The sequence below is a fragment of the Pongo abelii genome, chromosome 19 (genome assembly GCF_028885655.2).
Source record: "Pongo abelii isolate AG06213 chromosome 19, NHGRI_mPonAbe1-v2.0_pri, whole genome shotgun sequence".
NCBI classification, from domain to species: domain Eukaryota; kingdom Metazoa; phylum Chordata; class Mammalia; order Primates; family Hominidae; genus Pongo; species Pongo abelii.
In genome coordinates, this window is record NC_072004.2 from 70,996,582 (window position 1) to 71,012,504 (window position 15,923).

The 15,923-nt window shown below is 39.9% G+C and overlaps 1 protein-coding gene across 1 annotated transcript; it reads right to left on the minus strand.

The window, feature by feature from the left end:
* Nucleotides 1–336: 336 nt before the first annotated feature.
* Nucleotides 337–6,432, minus strand: LOC100436483 (keratin, type I cytoskeletal 24). The gene is given in 14 exon segments (XM_063719064.1): nt 337–515; nt 668–765; nt 2,006–2,223; nt 2,927–2,983; nt 2,985–3,053; nt 3,175–3,237; nt 3,240–3,340; nt 3,451–3,605; nt 4,271–4,353; nt 4,670–4,776; nt 4,779–4,913; nt 4,916–5,051; nt 5,053–5,237; nt 6,426–6,432. Coding segments are annotated over 13 exon segments (1,413 nt in total). The 3' UTR covers nt 337–515; nt 668.
* Between the last annotated feature and the right edge of the window lie 9,491 nt (nt 6,433–15,923).

Here is a 15,923-nt window from a genome sequence, read left to right on the forward strand (position 1 = left end):
AACTGCTTGAACCCAGGAGGTGGAGGTTGCAGTGAGCCGAGATCGCGCCATTGCACTCTAGTCTGGTTGACACAGTGAGACTCCATCTCAAAAAAAAAAAAAAAAAAAGTGTGGATTGTATGGTATAGGAATTATATCTCAATAAAGCTGTTATAAAACAAGTCAGTGAAACAAAAGGACAAAGATTGATGGAGTTGATTTGCAACAGGCAGAAAGTTTATTGACACAGAGTGATTAAGAAGGAAAACACATTTTGCAATTTAAAGACAAAACCAGACCCAATAAGACAAAAGAATCTGAGAAATGATTACAGGAGTAGCTGCAGCTCTGTGGCCGCAGGTTTGTTGCCAGTGCTTCAGCACACCTTTGTTAGGTGTCATCATTTACATCCTGGGGACAGGACTCAGCTGCCCGCATCTTACTCTTGAATTTTACATCAGAAACATTGTTGACTTGAGATGAAATTAGTTGGTCATTATCCATCACCAGCCTGGTTCCTCTGCTTTTATGTGAATCTAAAAGAGAAATAGGGAGAATTTTACTGGAAATGTGAAGGATGGTTCACAAGTCATGCTTTAAAGTGAATGACTGTAGCCCAGATTTTTGGGGGTAAGGAAAGCACACTTTATTCATGATGGATGCTCATTAAGTAAGCAGAAAGTATTACTTCAAAAAGCGACTCTTCCCCTTGACTGAGCTGTGCTGATTCTTCCTTTGGAGTCCACAGACAATGATCCTTTAGATTCAGCTTCTCTGGCCTCAGAACTATTGACAAATAAAAGAAATGATTGTTGTCAGTTACTTCTCTTTGGCCAAAAACTGTGAAGAAGCAGACATATTTTCTTTCTGAATGGAATGAGTTTTGGTGAGGATGTGAAGAAATTGGAGCCCTCCTACACTACTGGTAGGAATGTAAAATAGTGGAGCCACTATGGAAAATAGCCAGGCAGTTCCTCAAAGGTTAAACACAAGGCTAACACATGACCCAACCATTCCACTCTAAGGTATATACCCAGTAGAAATGAAAACATATGCCCACACAAAAGTTGTATGTGAAATGCTGGTGCCAGCTGGGCATTATTAATAGCATGCTGGGCGAATGGCTCATGCCTGCAATCCAAACACTTTGGGAGGCTGAGGCGGTAGGATTGCTTGAGACCAGGAGTTTGAGAATAGCCTGGGCAACGTAGTGAGACTCTGTCTCTACCAAAAGTAAAAAAAATTACGCCAGACACGGTGGCTCATGCCTATAATCCCAGCACTTTGGGAGGCCAAGGTGGGTGGATCACGAGGTCAAGAGATCGAGACCATCCTGGCCAACATGGTGAAACCTCGTCTCTACTGAAAATACAAAAGTTAGCCTGGTATGGTGCCTGTAGTCCCAGCTACTCAGGAGGCTAAGGCAGGAGAATCACTTGAACCCGGGAGGCAGAGGTTGCAGTGAGCCGAGATTGTGCCACTGCACTCCAGCCTGGTGACAGAGTGAGATTCCGTCTCAAAAACAAAACAAACAAACAAACAAAAAACCCAGGCATGGTGGCTCATGTCTGTAGTCCCAGCTACTCAGGAGGCTGACGTGGGAGGATCATTTGAGCCTGGGAGGTCAAAGCTGCAGTGAGCTGTAAACACACCACTGCACTCTAGCCTGGGCGACAGAGTGAGACCCTGTCTCAGAAATGACTGCAATTATCTAGGAGATACAAAAAAAACTAATGAACAGTTTAAGGAATAACATGTAATTTCTTATTTACATTCAGTTATCAAGATACAGCTGCAGAAAAATTTTAAAGGAACTAACGCCCAGTGTCAATTACATTCTAAATAAATCTAGAGTGACACCATGGAAAGTTGTGTTTTTTTTTCTTTTCTATTTTCTACTAGCTTTTCAGATTGTACTTGATTTGAAACTTGCGAAAACTGTAAATCTCAGTCTCTGAATAAAAAACAATTTCTTCATTTTTAAGAAAGTGATTTTAACAACAAAATCATGGTATCGGTGACTCACCCTCCCTCTCCACTGAGCAGGCGGTGGTAGGTCTCGATCTCCACCTCCAGGCGTGTCTTGATGTCCAGCAGTTGTGCATACTCTGTGTTCTGGTATTCAGTCTCGCCCCAGATCTGGCAGATCTGCTCCTCCAGGATGCTGATATGCATCTTAATTTCTGACAGCTGAGCCACGTAGCCAGCTTCTGTGTCAGCCAGGGTTCCTTCTAGGGAGCTTTGCTACAAATGCCCATGAAAATTGAAGCATTGTCAGAATAACTGCTCAGTATTCAACATATGAATCCTGAAACATATATTTTGTATGGTGATGGTGTCTCCAAACGAACCACTTAATAGAGATTTACCTTGATAATTAATACCCAATAATAGTAATGATAGCAAATATTAATCAGAGAGTGCTACTGTAACCATATAGCAATTCCTACTCACTATTAGGCACTGTCCAAGTATTTTATAAATATTGACTCATGTAATTCTCATAACAACCTTATGAGATAGGTACTATTATTCCTACTTACAAAAGCCAACATTTTGCCAGCTTGCTTCAAACAATGTCTGCAAAACAACTTTTTAAAACTATAGGCCGGGCGCGGTGGCTCATGCTTGTAATCCCAGCACTTTGGGAGGCCGAGGCGGGCGGATCACGAGGTCAGGAGATCGAGACCACGGTGAAAACCCATCTCTACTAAAAATACAAAAAATTAGCCGGGCATGGTGGCGGGCACCTGTAGTCCCAGCTACTTGGAGAGGCTGAAGAAGGAGAATGGCGTGAGCCCGGGAGGCGGAGCTTGCAGTGAGCTGAGATCGCGCCACTGCACTCCAGCCTGGGCGACAGAGCGAGACTCCGTCTCAAAAAACAAACAAAAAAACCCCAAAAAAAAACTATAGAAGAAAATTGAGTGAGTGCCCCTTTCCCACCTACCATGGCCAAGACAGACTGTAGTTCATGCTGGAGGGACTGGAGGACTGGTTTCAGTTCCATTAATGTCACTCTTGGCCGAGCTAACGGCTTCAGCATTCGTGGAGATCTGTGTCTGCAGGGATGCACTCTGCAAGCATGAAATCAACAAAGCACAGTGAAATCAAAGAAGCGCCAAGCACTCCTCCTGACTTTCTATCTTCTCTCACTTTGCCAGGTTAGGGTTCGGGTTAGGATTAGGGTTGAGCTACCTGCTTGTTGAACTACTCCTCGGCCTCCCTAAGGTTTTGCTCAGCCAGTTCCTCTTACTGTTTTGCCTCATGCAGTTCAGCCGCTTGGTTAGATCTGCCCCTGGGGCCGAGTTCATTTCTACAGTCACGTCCCCACTGGACTGTCTCTGCAAAGTGCTCATTTCTTGGCGGAGAAGAAACGCAAAAGTCACAGTAGCAAAAATCCTTTGAGGTTGGGGACATTGCTGAATGGTGATGGTGATGGGAAGTCCCTTGATGGGTTTATTTCTCCTACCTCCTTGGGGTTGTTCTTGAGATAAGCCAGGTCTTCTGCTAGGCTTTCGGACTGTATTTTAAGGTCCCATGTGGTCACATTCAGCTCACTGAGTACTTTTTGCGGGCCGTTTACATAGGCTTCAACTGACTGGCATAGATAGAGCTCATTTTCATACCTTAGGAGATCTTTGGAATATGATATATGAATTAGATTAACTACTTTGAGAAACTTTGTTTTAAAAAGGACTTGCCCACTGACATCCAGCTCAAGTTGAAATTCTTTTGAAATATTTAAACAAAGACTATGAAATAATTTTTATTTCTTAATTAATTAATTTTGAGAAGGAGTCTTGCTCTGTCCCCCAGGCTGGAGTGCAATGGTATGATCTTGGCTCACTGCAACCTCCACCTCCTGAGTTCAAGTGATTCTCCTGCCTCAGCCTCCCAAGTAGCTGGGATTACAGGTGCCTGCCACCACACCTGGCTAATTTTTTGTATTTTTAGTAGAGATGAGGTTTCGCCATGTTGGCCAGGCTGGTCTCAGGTGACCTCCTGACCTCAGGTGATCCACCCTCCTTGGCCTCCCAAATTGCTGGGATTACAGGCATGAGCCACCATGCCCGGCCTGAAATCATTTTTAAAGATTCCAATTTTGGAATCTCTTGCCATTAAATATACATTAAAATTGGCCTTTTTCCTTCAGTGTAGATATTTTATACTACTATATTACATCTATCTGATACTTGGATCTAATTGCCTTTATATACATTTTATGTTAAAAGTAAAAACCTAAGTCTTATTTTTTGTCATGGTAACAATTGATATTTTGAAACAAACTCACTTCATTTTGAAGTTATCTGCTGCAAGTCCAGCATTGTCAATTGGGGAAGTCATGCTGGCATTATTAATCGTGGCTGCAATGATCTAGGAGACACAATAAAACTCGTGAACATTTTAATGAGTAACTTGTCATTACTGATTTACCTTTGACTGTCAAGATATAGTTGCAGAAAAATTTTTTAGTAACTAATGTCCAGTGTGAATTACATTCTAAATAAATCTAGAGTGACATCATGGAAAGTTTTTTGTTTCTTTTCTCTCTCTCTCTCTTTTTACCAAATATATATCTGAAACATTCTGCATGGAAAAATTGACCAAAAAATAAAAGAACAATTTCATATTGTCCTAAAATTTAATAAGTAAGTACAAAAGAGGTACGTACCATCACTGAGTTTCTCACCTGGTCCGTGTGATCTTCAATTATTGGATAGTATTTGCTGCAATCTCTTCTAGATCCACCGTCTCCAGACCCAGGCCCAAATTTGTCACACCACTCCTTGATTTTGTGTTGGCCTCCTCCAGGGCTCTGACCTTGTCTAGGTAATTGGCTAGGCCATCATTGAGGTTCTGCATGGCTTACTTTTCCCCTCCAGAGAAAAGCCCCCCGTTGCCACTACCACCTCCCATACAACCACCATACTGCAGAAGCCTCCACTAACACCACCTCCTAATCTAGAACTTCCACAGAATCCAGAGATCCTGCTGAAGCTAGAACCACCTCCTACAGAGCAGTTATCAAAGCCCCCACTAAAGCTACCTCCAAAGCCACTACTAGACCTCCCCACTCAGGCCATAGCTGTCGGCTCCTCTTTCGAAGCCCCGGGCAGAGCAGCCCCCCAGACCACATCTGCCTCCACTGCTGAAGCTGCTTCCACCAGCAGACAGCCTGGCCAAGCTGCTGCCTCCAGCCCTGGAGGAGGAGACACGAGAAGAGCAAGACACGATGCTCCTGCAAACGTTGAGCTTATCTAGGTGTGAGAGATGGAAGTGAAAAGCGCACCGATTTGAACTCCTTGGTCTTTATGTACACAGGTTTTTAGGGCATTCATTTCATTTGGCTCTGTCCTTGTTTCACGTTTCCAACCTATTCTGGGTCAATTTATTTTGAGTTAACCTCTCCCTGTTGGGCCAAATAATATTTGAAAAATTGGGTAAACATGGAGTAAGATTAGATTTGTTATTATTTCATTAGAATTCATTAGTGCTGTACAATCCATTATTTCCTGGCAATCATTTTTTCACCTTCCTAGACCTCTGTAGTTGGCAAATCGTACATTTCTCTAGGTCCATTAAACTCATGCATTTTTTCTTTGTGATTCTGGGAAGATTATTAAACCAGATTCCAGTGTTAGTCACAATTCAAATACTCAGAAGTGATTTGTCAGGAAATATTTCTTTCTTTTTTAACCCAGTAATAACGATGAGTAGCTTCATATTCCCTTAACAATTTTTGGGAACAAATTGAGCATTGTAATTACTCTTGCAGAAAGAAAGCCTGTCTTTGCTAATTTATGAGGATTAGCTTGGAGAGCACACTTCGTTGATAAGGGTGGGGTTGTTAGTAAAGTGTCATTGGATTCTTCTATGCAAGACTTTTGAGCAATAATAATGTTTCTTTTTAGCCTCCTGATTCAACAGCCAAAGGAATTGTTCCTCTTACTTAAATCCATTAGTTTTGGCCTACCCCTAAGGATTTTAAAAACATTATTCAGATCTTGTAGCCATAGTTTTCATTAAAAAAATTCAAAGATAAGAGCCCACTTTCCTCATTAATTATGGATGTCTACAATATTTTATTTTACTCTGAAGAGGTAAGCCTATAATATTTACCTCTGTCAGCTACATAGGTGAAAAGGTGATTTCAATGTTTTAAATAGAATACTATAGAAAATTGAATTTATTGAGGTGGATAACAAGTGCCTACACTACGTGTGTCTTGGGCTTTCCTGCAAATTACTGACGGAGGGACCCAACAACCCTGTGTGGTAGGCACATCTTCTCTCCCTCTCTCTCTCTTTTTAAATCTATTTTCAGTTTTTAGATGGTCTTTTCCAATGTGTAGGGTTTAATATCATCCACATGCTGACAACTCCCACATGTATATCACCAGTCCAGATTTCTCCTGGAAATCCAGATTGGCAAATGCAGCTACCTACCTGACATTGACACTGGTGTGCTAAATCAGCATCTGAAACTCAACGTGTCCGATATTGAGCTCCTAAAATTTTGTCCCCTCCTCTTCAACTCAATAGCTCCTGCAGCCTTCCCCATCTGGGTTAATGACAGCTCTATCTTCTAGCTGCTTAGGCCAAAAACTGTGTTGCCATCCTCTCTGGTCAGGAGTACTGTAGTAGCCTTCTTCTTCTTCTTCTTTTTTTTTTTTTAGATGGAGTCTGGCTCTGTCACCCAGGCTGGAGTACATGGCGTGATCTTGGCTGACTGCAATCTCTGCCTCCTGGGTTCAAGAGATTCTCCTGCCTCAGCCTCCCGAGTAGCTGGGATTACAGGCATGTGCCACCATCCCCCAGCTAATTTTTGTATTTTTGGTAGAGATGAGGTTTCACCATGTTGACCAGGCTGGTCTTGAACTCCTGGCCTTGGGTGATCTGCCCGCCTTGGCCTCCCAAAGTGCTGGGATTACAGGCACGAGCCACCTTGCCCGGCTATAGTAGCCTTCTGACTGACCTGTCTGCTCTTGAGTTTACCCCCCAAGCTCCTTTCAACACAGCAGAGTGAGCCCGCCTGAAAGCCATGCAACTCTGTAAAGCTTACTAGAGGCTTCCCATCTCATGCAGAATAAAAGCCCAAGTTCTCCCTAAACGACATGTGTTGTCTGGCCTCCAGTGGCTCCCGATATCAGCTCCTACCTCTCTCGCCCCACTCACTCAACACTAGTTCCTCAAGCACACCAGGTCTCAAGGTCTTTGTGTTTGCTTTGCCTGGAAAGCTCTTCCCTCAGATACCCACAGGGTTTAGCTCCCTGATTTCCTTCAGGTCTTTACTCAAGTCCACTTTGGAACAGTAAGGGCTTTCCAAGAGAACGGATCTAAAATTCTGCCCCCAGTCTTCTGCTAGTTCACATCTCCCTGATATTTAACATTCTCCTTTCATACTTTTCCTCTTTGACATTTATCAGTAACCCACTATATGTTTCATTTCTTTATCTTGTCCGTTGTCTTCCCCAGCCTACACTAGAATGTAAGCTCTAAGCACTTTTTGGGGTTCTGTTTTGTTTACCCAAGAATCCCCAGTACCAAGAAAAGTGACTTGCATGTAGTAGGTGCTCAACATATATTTTTTTGAGTAAGTGAATTAATGAATAATTAAGTAGAAGCTGTGACAGACACACAGATGACAGACATAGAGATGCTCAGATCTCCTTTCAAGAAAGGACTCTCTGCCAGCTGCAAGGGTTATTCATTCCTGCAGGGTTCCCCGGTCCCTATTCTTGCAACTAACCCTGGCTGATATGGTTTGGCTGTGTCCCCACCCAAATCTCATCTTGAATTGTAGTTCCCATAATCCCCACGTGTCATGGGAGGGACTCAGTGGGAGGTGATTTAATCATGGGGGCCGTTATCCTTATGCTGTTCTTGTGACGGTGAGTGAGTTCTCATGAGATCTGATGGTTTTATATGAGGCTTTTCACCCTTTTGCTCAGCACTTCTTGCTGCTGCCATGTGAAGAAGGACATGTTTGCTTCCCATTCCACCAAGATTGTAAGTTTCCTGAGGTTTTCCCAGCCATGCTGAACTGTGAGTCAATTAAATCTCTTTCCTTTATAAATTACCCAGTCTCAGGTATGTCTTTATTAGCAGGATGAGAGTGGACCACTACACTGGCCAATGACTCAGCAAGACAGTGGTAGCCAAGGGCATCCTCTTCTTGGGGTGGGCACCAGCCAGTGTCTGACTAAGGGGTTTGAACAGGGCCTGGCCATTTGTCCAACACAAGGCTTCACTAACACTTGACATATCATCAGGGGCCACTGGACCCAATTTAATTTTTGACTGTCTTTTTAAAGCAGTTCTAACTATTTGTAAGGACTGATATTTTGTGACTTAATATTCTTATTACTCTTAAAGAACAAAGAGAAAATTTACTTATTTTTAAAAAAATAGAATAAAGTTTATTTTGTCTTATAATTACTATAAGGATTCACTAGATCCTGTCATAAATCTAAGACACATTTATGAGGTCTTAATTGTTTTATTTTTTTCTATATCTTGAAACATTTTCCTATTTCATTATCTTAAAAGTTATTTCATCTTCAGTCATCAGTTATTCCTAACTATGCTAAAAAAGGCTAAAATAAGAAAATGAAAGAATGATGGAATCACCTGGAAGGATGATACAACAATGAAATAAATCATCATTATTCCATCGTCAGTTTTCTCAATGCATTGCCCAAAGTATTATATTGCTTTTCAAGAAGGTATAAGGGAAGTATGGTGATACCAGCTTTGAGCCTTTCTTTTTTTTTAAAAAAAATTGTAATTGAACAATATTGAAAATTTAGTTTTAGATTTTTCGGCCCATAATGGCAAAGAGAAGAAAATTGAGGAATATGTTTGACAATTATTAGAAAAATCAGAAAATAATGCAAAGGAGAGATAGCAGCACTTTAGACTCTAAAGAGAATGGTGAAGTTGATTGCTTAAGCAGATCTTGGACTATGAATGTCCAGATGATGATATTCTAGAATAATTTTCTGTATATCAATATTTAAAGAGTAATTTATTTATTGTTTGGCTGTGTCCCCACCCAAATCTCATCTTGAATTGTGGCTTTCATAATCCCCACATGTCATGGGACGGACCTGGTGGGAGGTAATTGAATCATGGGGGCAGTTTTTTCCCTTGCTGTTCTTGTGATAGTGAATAAATCTCATGAGATCTGAGGGTTTTATAAAGTGCAGTTCTCCTGCACACTCTCCCTTGCCTGCCGCCATGTCAGATGTGCCTTTGCTCCTCCTTCACCTTCCACCATGATTGTGAAGCTTCCCCAGCCATGTGGAACTGTGAGTCCATTACACCTCTTTTGTAAAATAAATTACCCAGTCTCTGGTATGTCTTTATTAGCTTGAGAACAGACTAATACATCATCTATACTCACTCAACAGAAATAATTTCATCATACAATGTTTTGCCACAAGTTCCTGGGTCATTCCATTTTGCTGAAAGAAGGTAGACAGTATTCTTTCAGCTTTTATGATGTTTGTTACCAAAATTTATGAGATATGGTTTGCAAGTGCACAAGTGTTAAAGGCAGGTGTGTATACAAAGGTTGATTGGGAGGAAATAGGTAATGTAGACATAAAAAAATATTAGATTGATTATACAATTGATATTTATAAATATATATATATATATATAAATGAAAACGTTTTGCAATTATGGAGCAAAGAGGGTTGCTCCTCTCTTAAAAAATCTTGTGAGCTATTAAAGTTCCCAGACTTATTGTATTTTGTTGCTGCAAGTGCAAGAGTTGAAAGTAATGATGAGCTAGAACCTATTACAGATGCATTTGAAATCTGGAATCCATAAATACAGAACGGGTATGTTCCAGGGGCATGCATGACATGCATTCAAACGATGTTGCCCATTTTAGGTATATATACTTCCAAAACCACAAAATTATAGAATAAAAATTTGGGTTTTCTATGTTTTAGTTTATATTAACATTTTAAATAAATTTGTTTTGTGCTATCTTTTAAATCTTCCGTATATTATTTGTAAAAGTCACTTGAAATTATAAAAAAATAAAATGGGCCTATGTGATGGTGATGACTTATTTTTGGGGCATGCTAGGGGCTAATGGGCAATCTTTGTTCCAGAACTCTCACGGGGCTGACAGAGACTTTGGTCTGCATCAGTCTGCTGACTATCCCCAAAAGACTAAAAGCCTGCCTGGTCTTGCTTTCTCCCTTTTCCTTTCATAAGTATTACTTCTTAGGATACCTTTTGATCCTCAAACTCAGTCTCAGCATCTACTCACTGAGAGCCAACCTGCAACAAAACTCAAAGAAATGAAGTGACTTTCCCAGGGCCAGATATCTGGGAAGTGTTGGAACTGAGATTCCAACTCAGGTCTATGCACTCATATTATTTGCAGAAGTCTGCCTGGATTTAGGGTCAGAACTAGTAGAGTCGTCTAGTGGTAGAACTCTACTAATTACCAAGAAGCCTTAACTCAATCTAGAAACTTCGATTTCTGGAGCTATAGTTTTTTCACCTGTAAAATTAAGGATAATAGTTTCTGCCCTACATATGGCATAGGATTATCACATCAAATGTGAGAGCGCAGAGCGCTCTGTAAATTGTAATTCCATATTCAAGCATAAGGTTTGGTCATTTTTATTGTTGTTTTCTTGCATTTGTACTGTATTGCTTATTCCCTAAGACCATATGTTTCTAAACCAGGAGGTCAGCCTAACTTCATCTATTGAAAAGTCCGTCATAGTCCTCACCATTTTTCTATGTACATTTGGTGTTCCATTTGATGTCTTTTCTAAGGGGTTTATCTTTGAAATTTTTATATATAATTATTTACAAAAGAAGACGTAGACCCTATCTATGGATTCTTTCTGATTTAAGTTTGAGGTTGTAATCAGCTGCTCTCACATACCTTAGCTATTAGGGATTGTAGTTCAGTGTCATGGGTGTGAAGAATGCGTTTTTCAGTTTCATGATCTCATATCTTGCTGCTTCAGTGGAGAACTGAGCTGGCCATGACTTACTCTGAGCTATAACATCTTGGCAAAACAGAGCTCTGAAATATACCCCTATTTTATTTACACATATATATTTGACTAGCTACTCTATTAATTGAATTGTTCTTTAGCTTCTTAATAGTTTTGCTCGACAAAAATGTTGTGTTACGTTTATCAACATTCAAATGTTAAGACCGGTCAGCAGCTGGGGCAGCATTCCTTACAGTAATTATATGACTACTAGACTATTCCTCAATCTCATTGCCTAATCAAAAGGAACAGAAAAGATTACATTAAAACAGAAAAAATCTATACTTCTATTTTCTCTGATTTTTTTTTTTCTAAAACAAACTCTGAAGAAAATGATTGTTTTGGAGGAGAGGTGGAAAAGCATTGAGGCATGAGTCCCTTCTGTGGTGAGTCACTTTCTTCAGTTTGGTTTCACATTCATTTCCAGGCCAGCAGTTGTGAAAGTTTTCAGGGCATTGCCTGTGTCGTTGACCTCCATTTTGCACTTTAGATAAACCCTGTTTTGATGCTGGTGTTTTGGAAAAGTGGTTAAAATTGTTTCAAATAAAAATATTTTCCCAAATATTTTCTATTAAATTACGTGTATTTTTTTTCCCCTGATATCGAGTCCAGTAACTTCAGGCAAATTTAGTGAAATTCTGTACCATCTAGAAAGGGATGAAGAACTTAAAGGAAGTCAGATGAATTCGTTCCTTTTTTTTTTTTTTTTGAGACGGAGTCTCGCTCTGTCTCCCAGGAGTGCAGTGGCACGATCTCAGCTCACTGCAAGGTCCGCCTCCCGGGTTCACGCCATTCTCCTGCCTCAGCCTCCCGAGTAGCTGGGACTACAGGCGCCCGCCCCCACGCCTGGCTAATTTTTTGTATTTTGTTTAGTAGAGACGGGGTTTCACCGTGTTAGCCAGGATGGTCTCGATCTCCTGACCTCGTGATCCACCCGCCTTGGCCTCCTAAAGTGCTGAGATTACAGGCGTGAGCCACCGCGCCCGGCCTCCTTCCTTTTAAAATTCAAAAATCTTAATTTTAAAAAGTCTTAACTCAGAGTAGTGGTTTCTTTAAGATCTCAGATGAGTTAGTGATAGTGCTTGAACAAAGATCCAAGACACCTGCACTTTCGTTTGTTTACTGACAAGATGAAGATTATTCTTCCTTACGTGGCTTTGTAGATTTTGGTGTTGTATCCAAAGAAGAAGTTGTATTAAAATATCTACCACATCTTCCTGCTATAACATACAGATTTTAAAGATTAAAGATGGAAATGTTGATAGCTTCAGAATAATTTATTTTGGACAAGGATACATGTAATGCCCGTGTTGCTCATATTGTATACTGTATAACAAGGTAATATTAATATTTCAAACTCACTGTGCTGTTTATGATGAACATAGCAGTTAAAAGTTGGTGCTATTGCTTCATTCATTTACAATTTGTCTATCACTCCATTATTCTGCTTATTTATTATTCTTTATTATTCAATTTGTTATTTATTCATTTATCAATTATTCTGTTTAGTTATTTTATTATTGTTATATATTATATATCTTATATATAATATATATATCTCATATATTTTATATATATGTATATATCTCATATATTTTATATATATATATATATATATATATATATATATTTGAGAGAGGGTCTGGCTCTGCTACTCAGGCTAAAGTGTTGTGGAGCGATCTTGGTTTACTGCAACCTCTGCCTCCTGGGCTCAAGAGATCCTCCCCTTGTCCTCCTTAGTAGCTGCATGCACCACCACACCTGGCTAATTTTTGTGTTTTTTGTAGAGACGGGGTTTCATCATGTTGCCCAGGCTGGTTATTTATCTTCTATTTTACATATGAGTAGTAAGTCAACTTTTATCAGTTATTTAATATTTATTGAGCATCTTGCAAAAACATTCTGCTAACCCTTGGGAATAAAACTAACAAGTAATAGTCCCTGCTCTTAAAGAATTTCATATATAAGCCTGGTCAATATATCGAGACCTTGTCTCTACAAAAAGAAATTAAAAAGTTAGCTGGGCATAGTGGTGCATACCTGTAGTCCTGGCTACTCAGGAGGCTGAGGTGGGAGGATCACTTGAGTCCAGGAGTTTGAGGTTACGGTGAGATATGATTGTGCCACTACATTCTATCCTGGGAGACAGAGGCGGGCGGAGGGGCTGGTGGGGAGAAACCCTTCATGTATAATTTTTGTTGTATTTTATATAATCACAGCAAGTCTTCTCTTACATATTCTTCACCATGTTCAGTAAGTGTCCAAAAAATAATTTGCATTTTTTTTTCACCTGCTGAGAAACAGTAGGGAGATATTATTAATTGTCCAAGTGTTGACCTAGAAGCAGACTCTGGGCTGCAGATGGCTGATTTATCATCTTCCCTTGTGGACAAATAGGTGCCCTAGTTACAGACCCAGTTTCCATGTGTCTTGGTACCAGAAGCTCACTTTGCCATCCCACTACCTACTTCTACTCCACCTTCTGCCACAGACTTGCAACCATATCCTGCTGCCCAGTAGAACCCAGATTCTCTCCCCGGTTTGCTGCTGAAGTTTTGTGCTGCTGCTTTGCCGCTAAAACCAAAACCCCATCTGTCATCTGCTGCTAAAAAGTTGTGCCATCTCCATAAGGCCCAATCACCCAAATTCCTTTCCACCACCAAACCGTCGAGACCAGTGTAGGAGATGCTGTAGAGGAGCACATCTATGTTTCTGCCATTGACTGCTCCAGTGTTCTAGAGTGTTAACATCATAAGTGGGGCACCTATTCCATCTTAAATTCAACAACGCTATTGAGCACTTCCTCTGTGATAAGTACTGAGCTGGGAGCCAGGGATAGCACTTTGATGGATCAATAGAATTTCAGCTGCATGTGGTTTAAATAGGGTATTGTGGAATTTTATAACTATTTATACCATTGCTTCTGTGGAGAAGTATATCAGGTTCTAAAAGGTCAGCATGGCATGGCAGCTAAAAAATCCTGGAGCCACATTTTTGTGCTTCCAGCTCTCCACTGATTATTTGGCTATTTACTAGCTGTGTGACCTTCAGCACGTGACATAACATCTCTGTGCCTTCATTTTCTCATCTGTAAATTGAAGACAATAGCTCCTGCTTCATAAAATTATCACAAGGATTAAATAAGTTATGTTTGTAAAGGACCAGGAGTAATTCCTAGCATACAGGATGTGTGAAATATATTATTAAATAAAAACATTTATTAACAACTCTTGGAATACAACCTTCTTTTGGATTGAGAACTGCTTTTGTTTTTAATGACAAATGGATGTAATCAATAACCATTGTGGCTATCTATAAGATTTTAATCACTAGCAGCTGTTAACTTCAAAAGTAAGCAAGATTATGTTGCAATGCATTATTATTTTTTTTATTTTAAAAGCCCCTCCAAAATGACATCTAATAAAGAGGTTGAAGAGTGTAGGTTTTTTTGCTTAACTCATCAATTCTTCGATTAGTGGATAATATTTGTTGTAATTTTTGGCTGGACCAAATCCCTGCTGACTTTGTTGAGTGAGCAGCTTGTTTAATACTGTACCCAGGTAACTGAGGGTTTCCCAGACCATCTATTCTTCATGTTGGAAAAGCTCACTGTTGTAGAAGTTGGCCTTTACATCTCGACACTACCTAAACTGCAGGTCTGTTCATCATCATGGAAACCTACACCACCTACACCACTATCCCTAATCTGTCTCAAGTGCCACTTTTCAAAAATATGTCCTAATGATTTATTACATTAAACACATTTGGCTCCTTTAAATAAGACAACATTTTCTTGTCTAATATCTTCTGCTATCAATGCTTTTGCATTTCTACATCACTTTTGCAGTTTTCAACTACATTTGTATGGGTCATTGTAACTGAATACTTATTAGAGCTGTGAGAGGCAATGAGGGCATGTTACAGAGAAGCAAACTGAGGTTCAAAATTTATGTTTTCCTCTATGCAATACAATCTGTTACTGCAAGAATCAGGATTAGAATCTGAGTCTCTTGATTCCCACCCAACACTCATTTTCCTACCTAAAGTCTCCTGAGATACAGGGCTTATGGTTGCCACCTTCACCGATAGTCTCTGAGGGTGTGTCACCGACCACCCATTTACCTTGAGGAGATGCTAGGCTGAAAGGTGTACACGCCTGCAGAGATGAAGTTCACGGGTAAAAAACATGGTTCTCCCAGTTTTTATGATTCCTTACACATGAAATTCAGTGTTCCACCATAAGTTCTGTCCCTTTGTAGTGATTTAAAAATTATCACCACATATTTTATGTTTCATAATATTTTATTTTTGGGGGGAAAGAAAGAACCTCTATGTGTATGTTTGTGTTTTAACTGTGACACAGGCAGATGTAGTAATGAAGTTTTATAACATTAAAATTTTAATCCTTTTTAATGAGTAATATTTTCTTACCTTTTACTCTAATTTCACCAACTTTGCTTTCAGATCTTCCTTGTGAGACAAGTTTGGTGAACATTATAATTAAACAAAACTTCCCATGAAATCTACCAATTTTCCTATGATTCTGAGAATCACACTTGTTTCAATAACCGAGAGGCATTCTGTCTTTGTCTTGGTGAATTCTCCTTAGTGAAGTGAATATATTTTATTTTGTCTTCATTGGCATTAATCAGTGGCATAAAATTAAACATTTTGGGTTTGTGTTGAAGAAAAGACGTGACATCTGATAGTTTGTTACTATGCCTGCCCATATGTTTTGAAATCATTTTCTTTAAAATTGCTTTTTGTGGAATAACTTTCAAGGGGTTGAGTTTTTTGAAATCCTTGCCAAATTCCTGGGGTAGTGTGTTGAGTGGGAAGAACACTGGACTAGTAGTTTGTAGACCTGGGTTCAAATTCTGTACTTTCACTAAATTGCTTGTGACCCAGGACA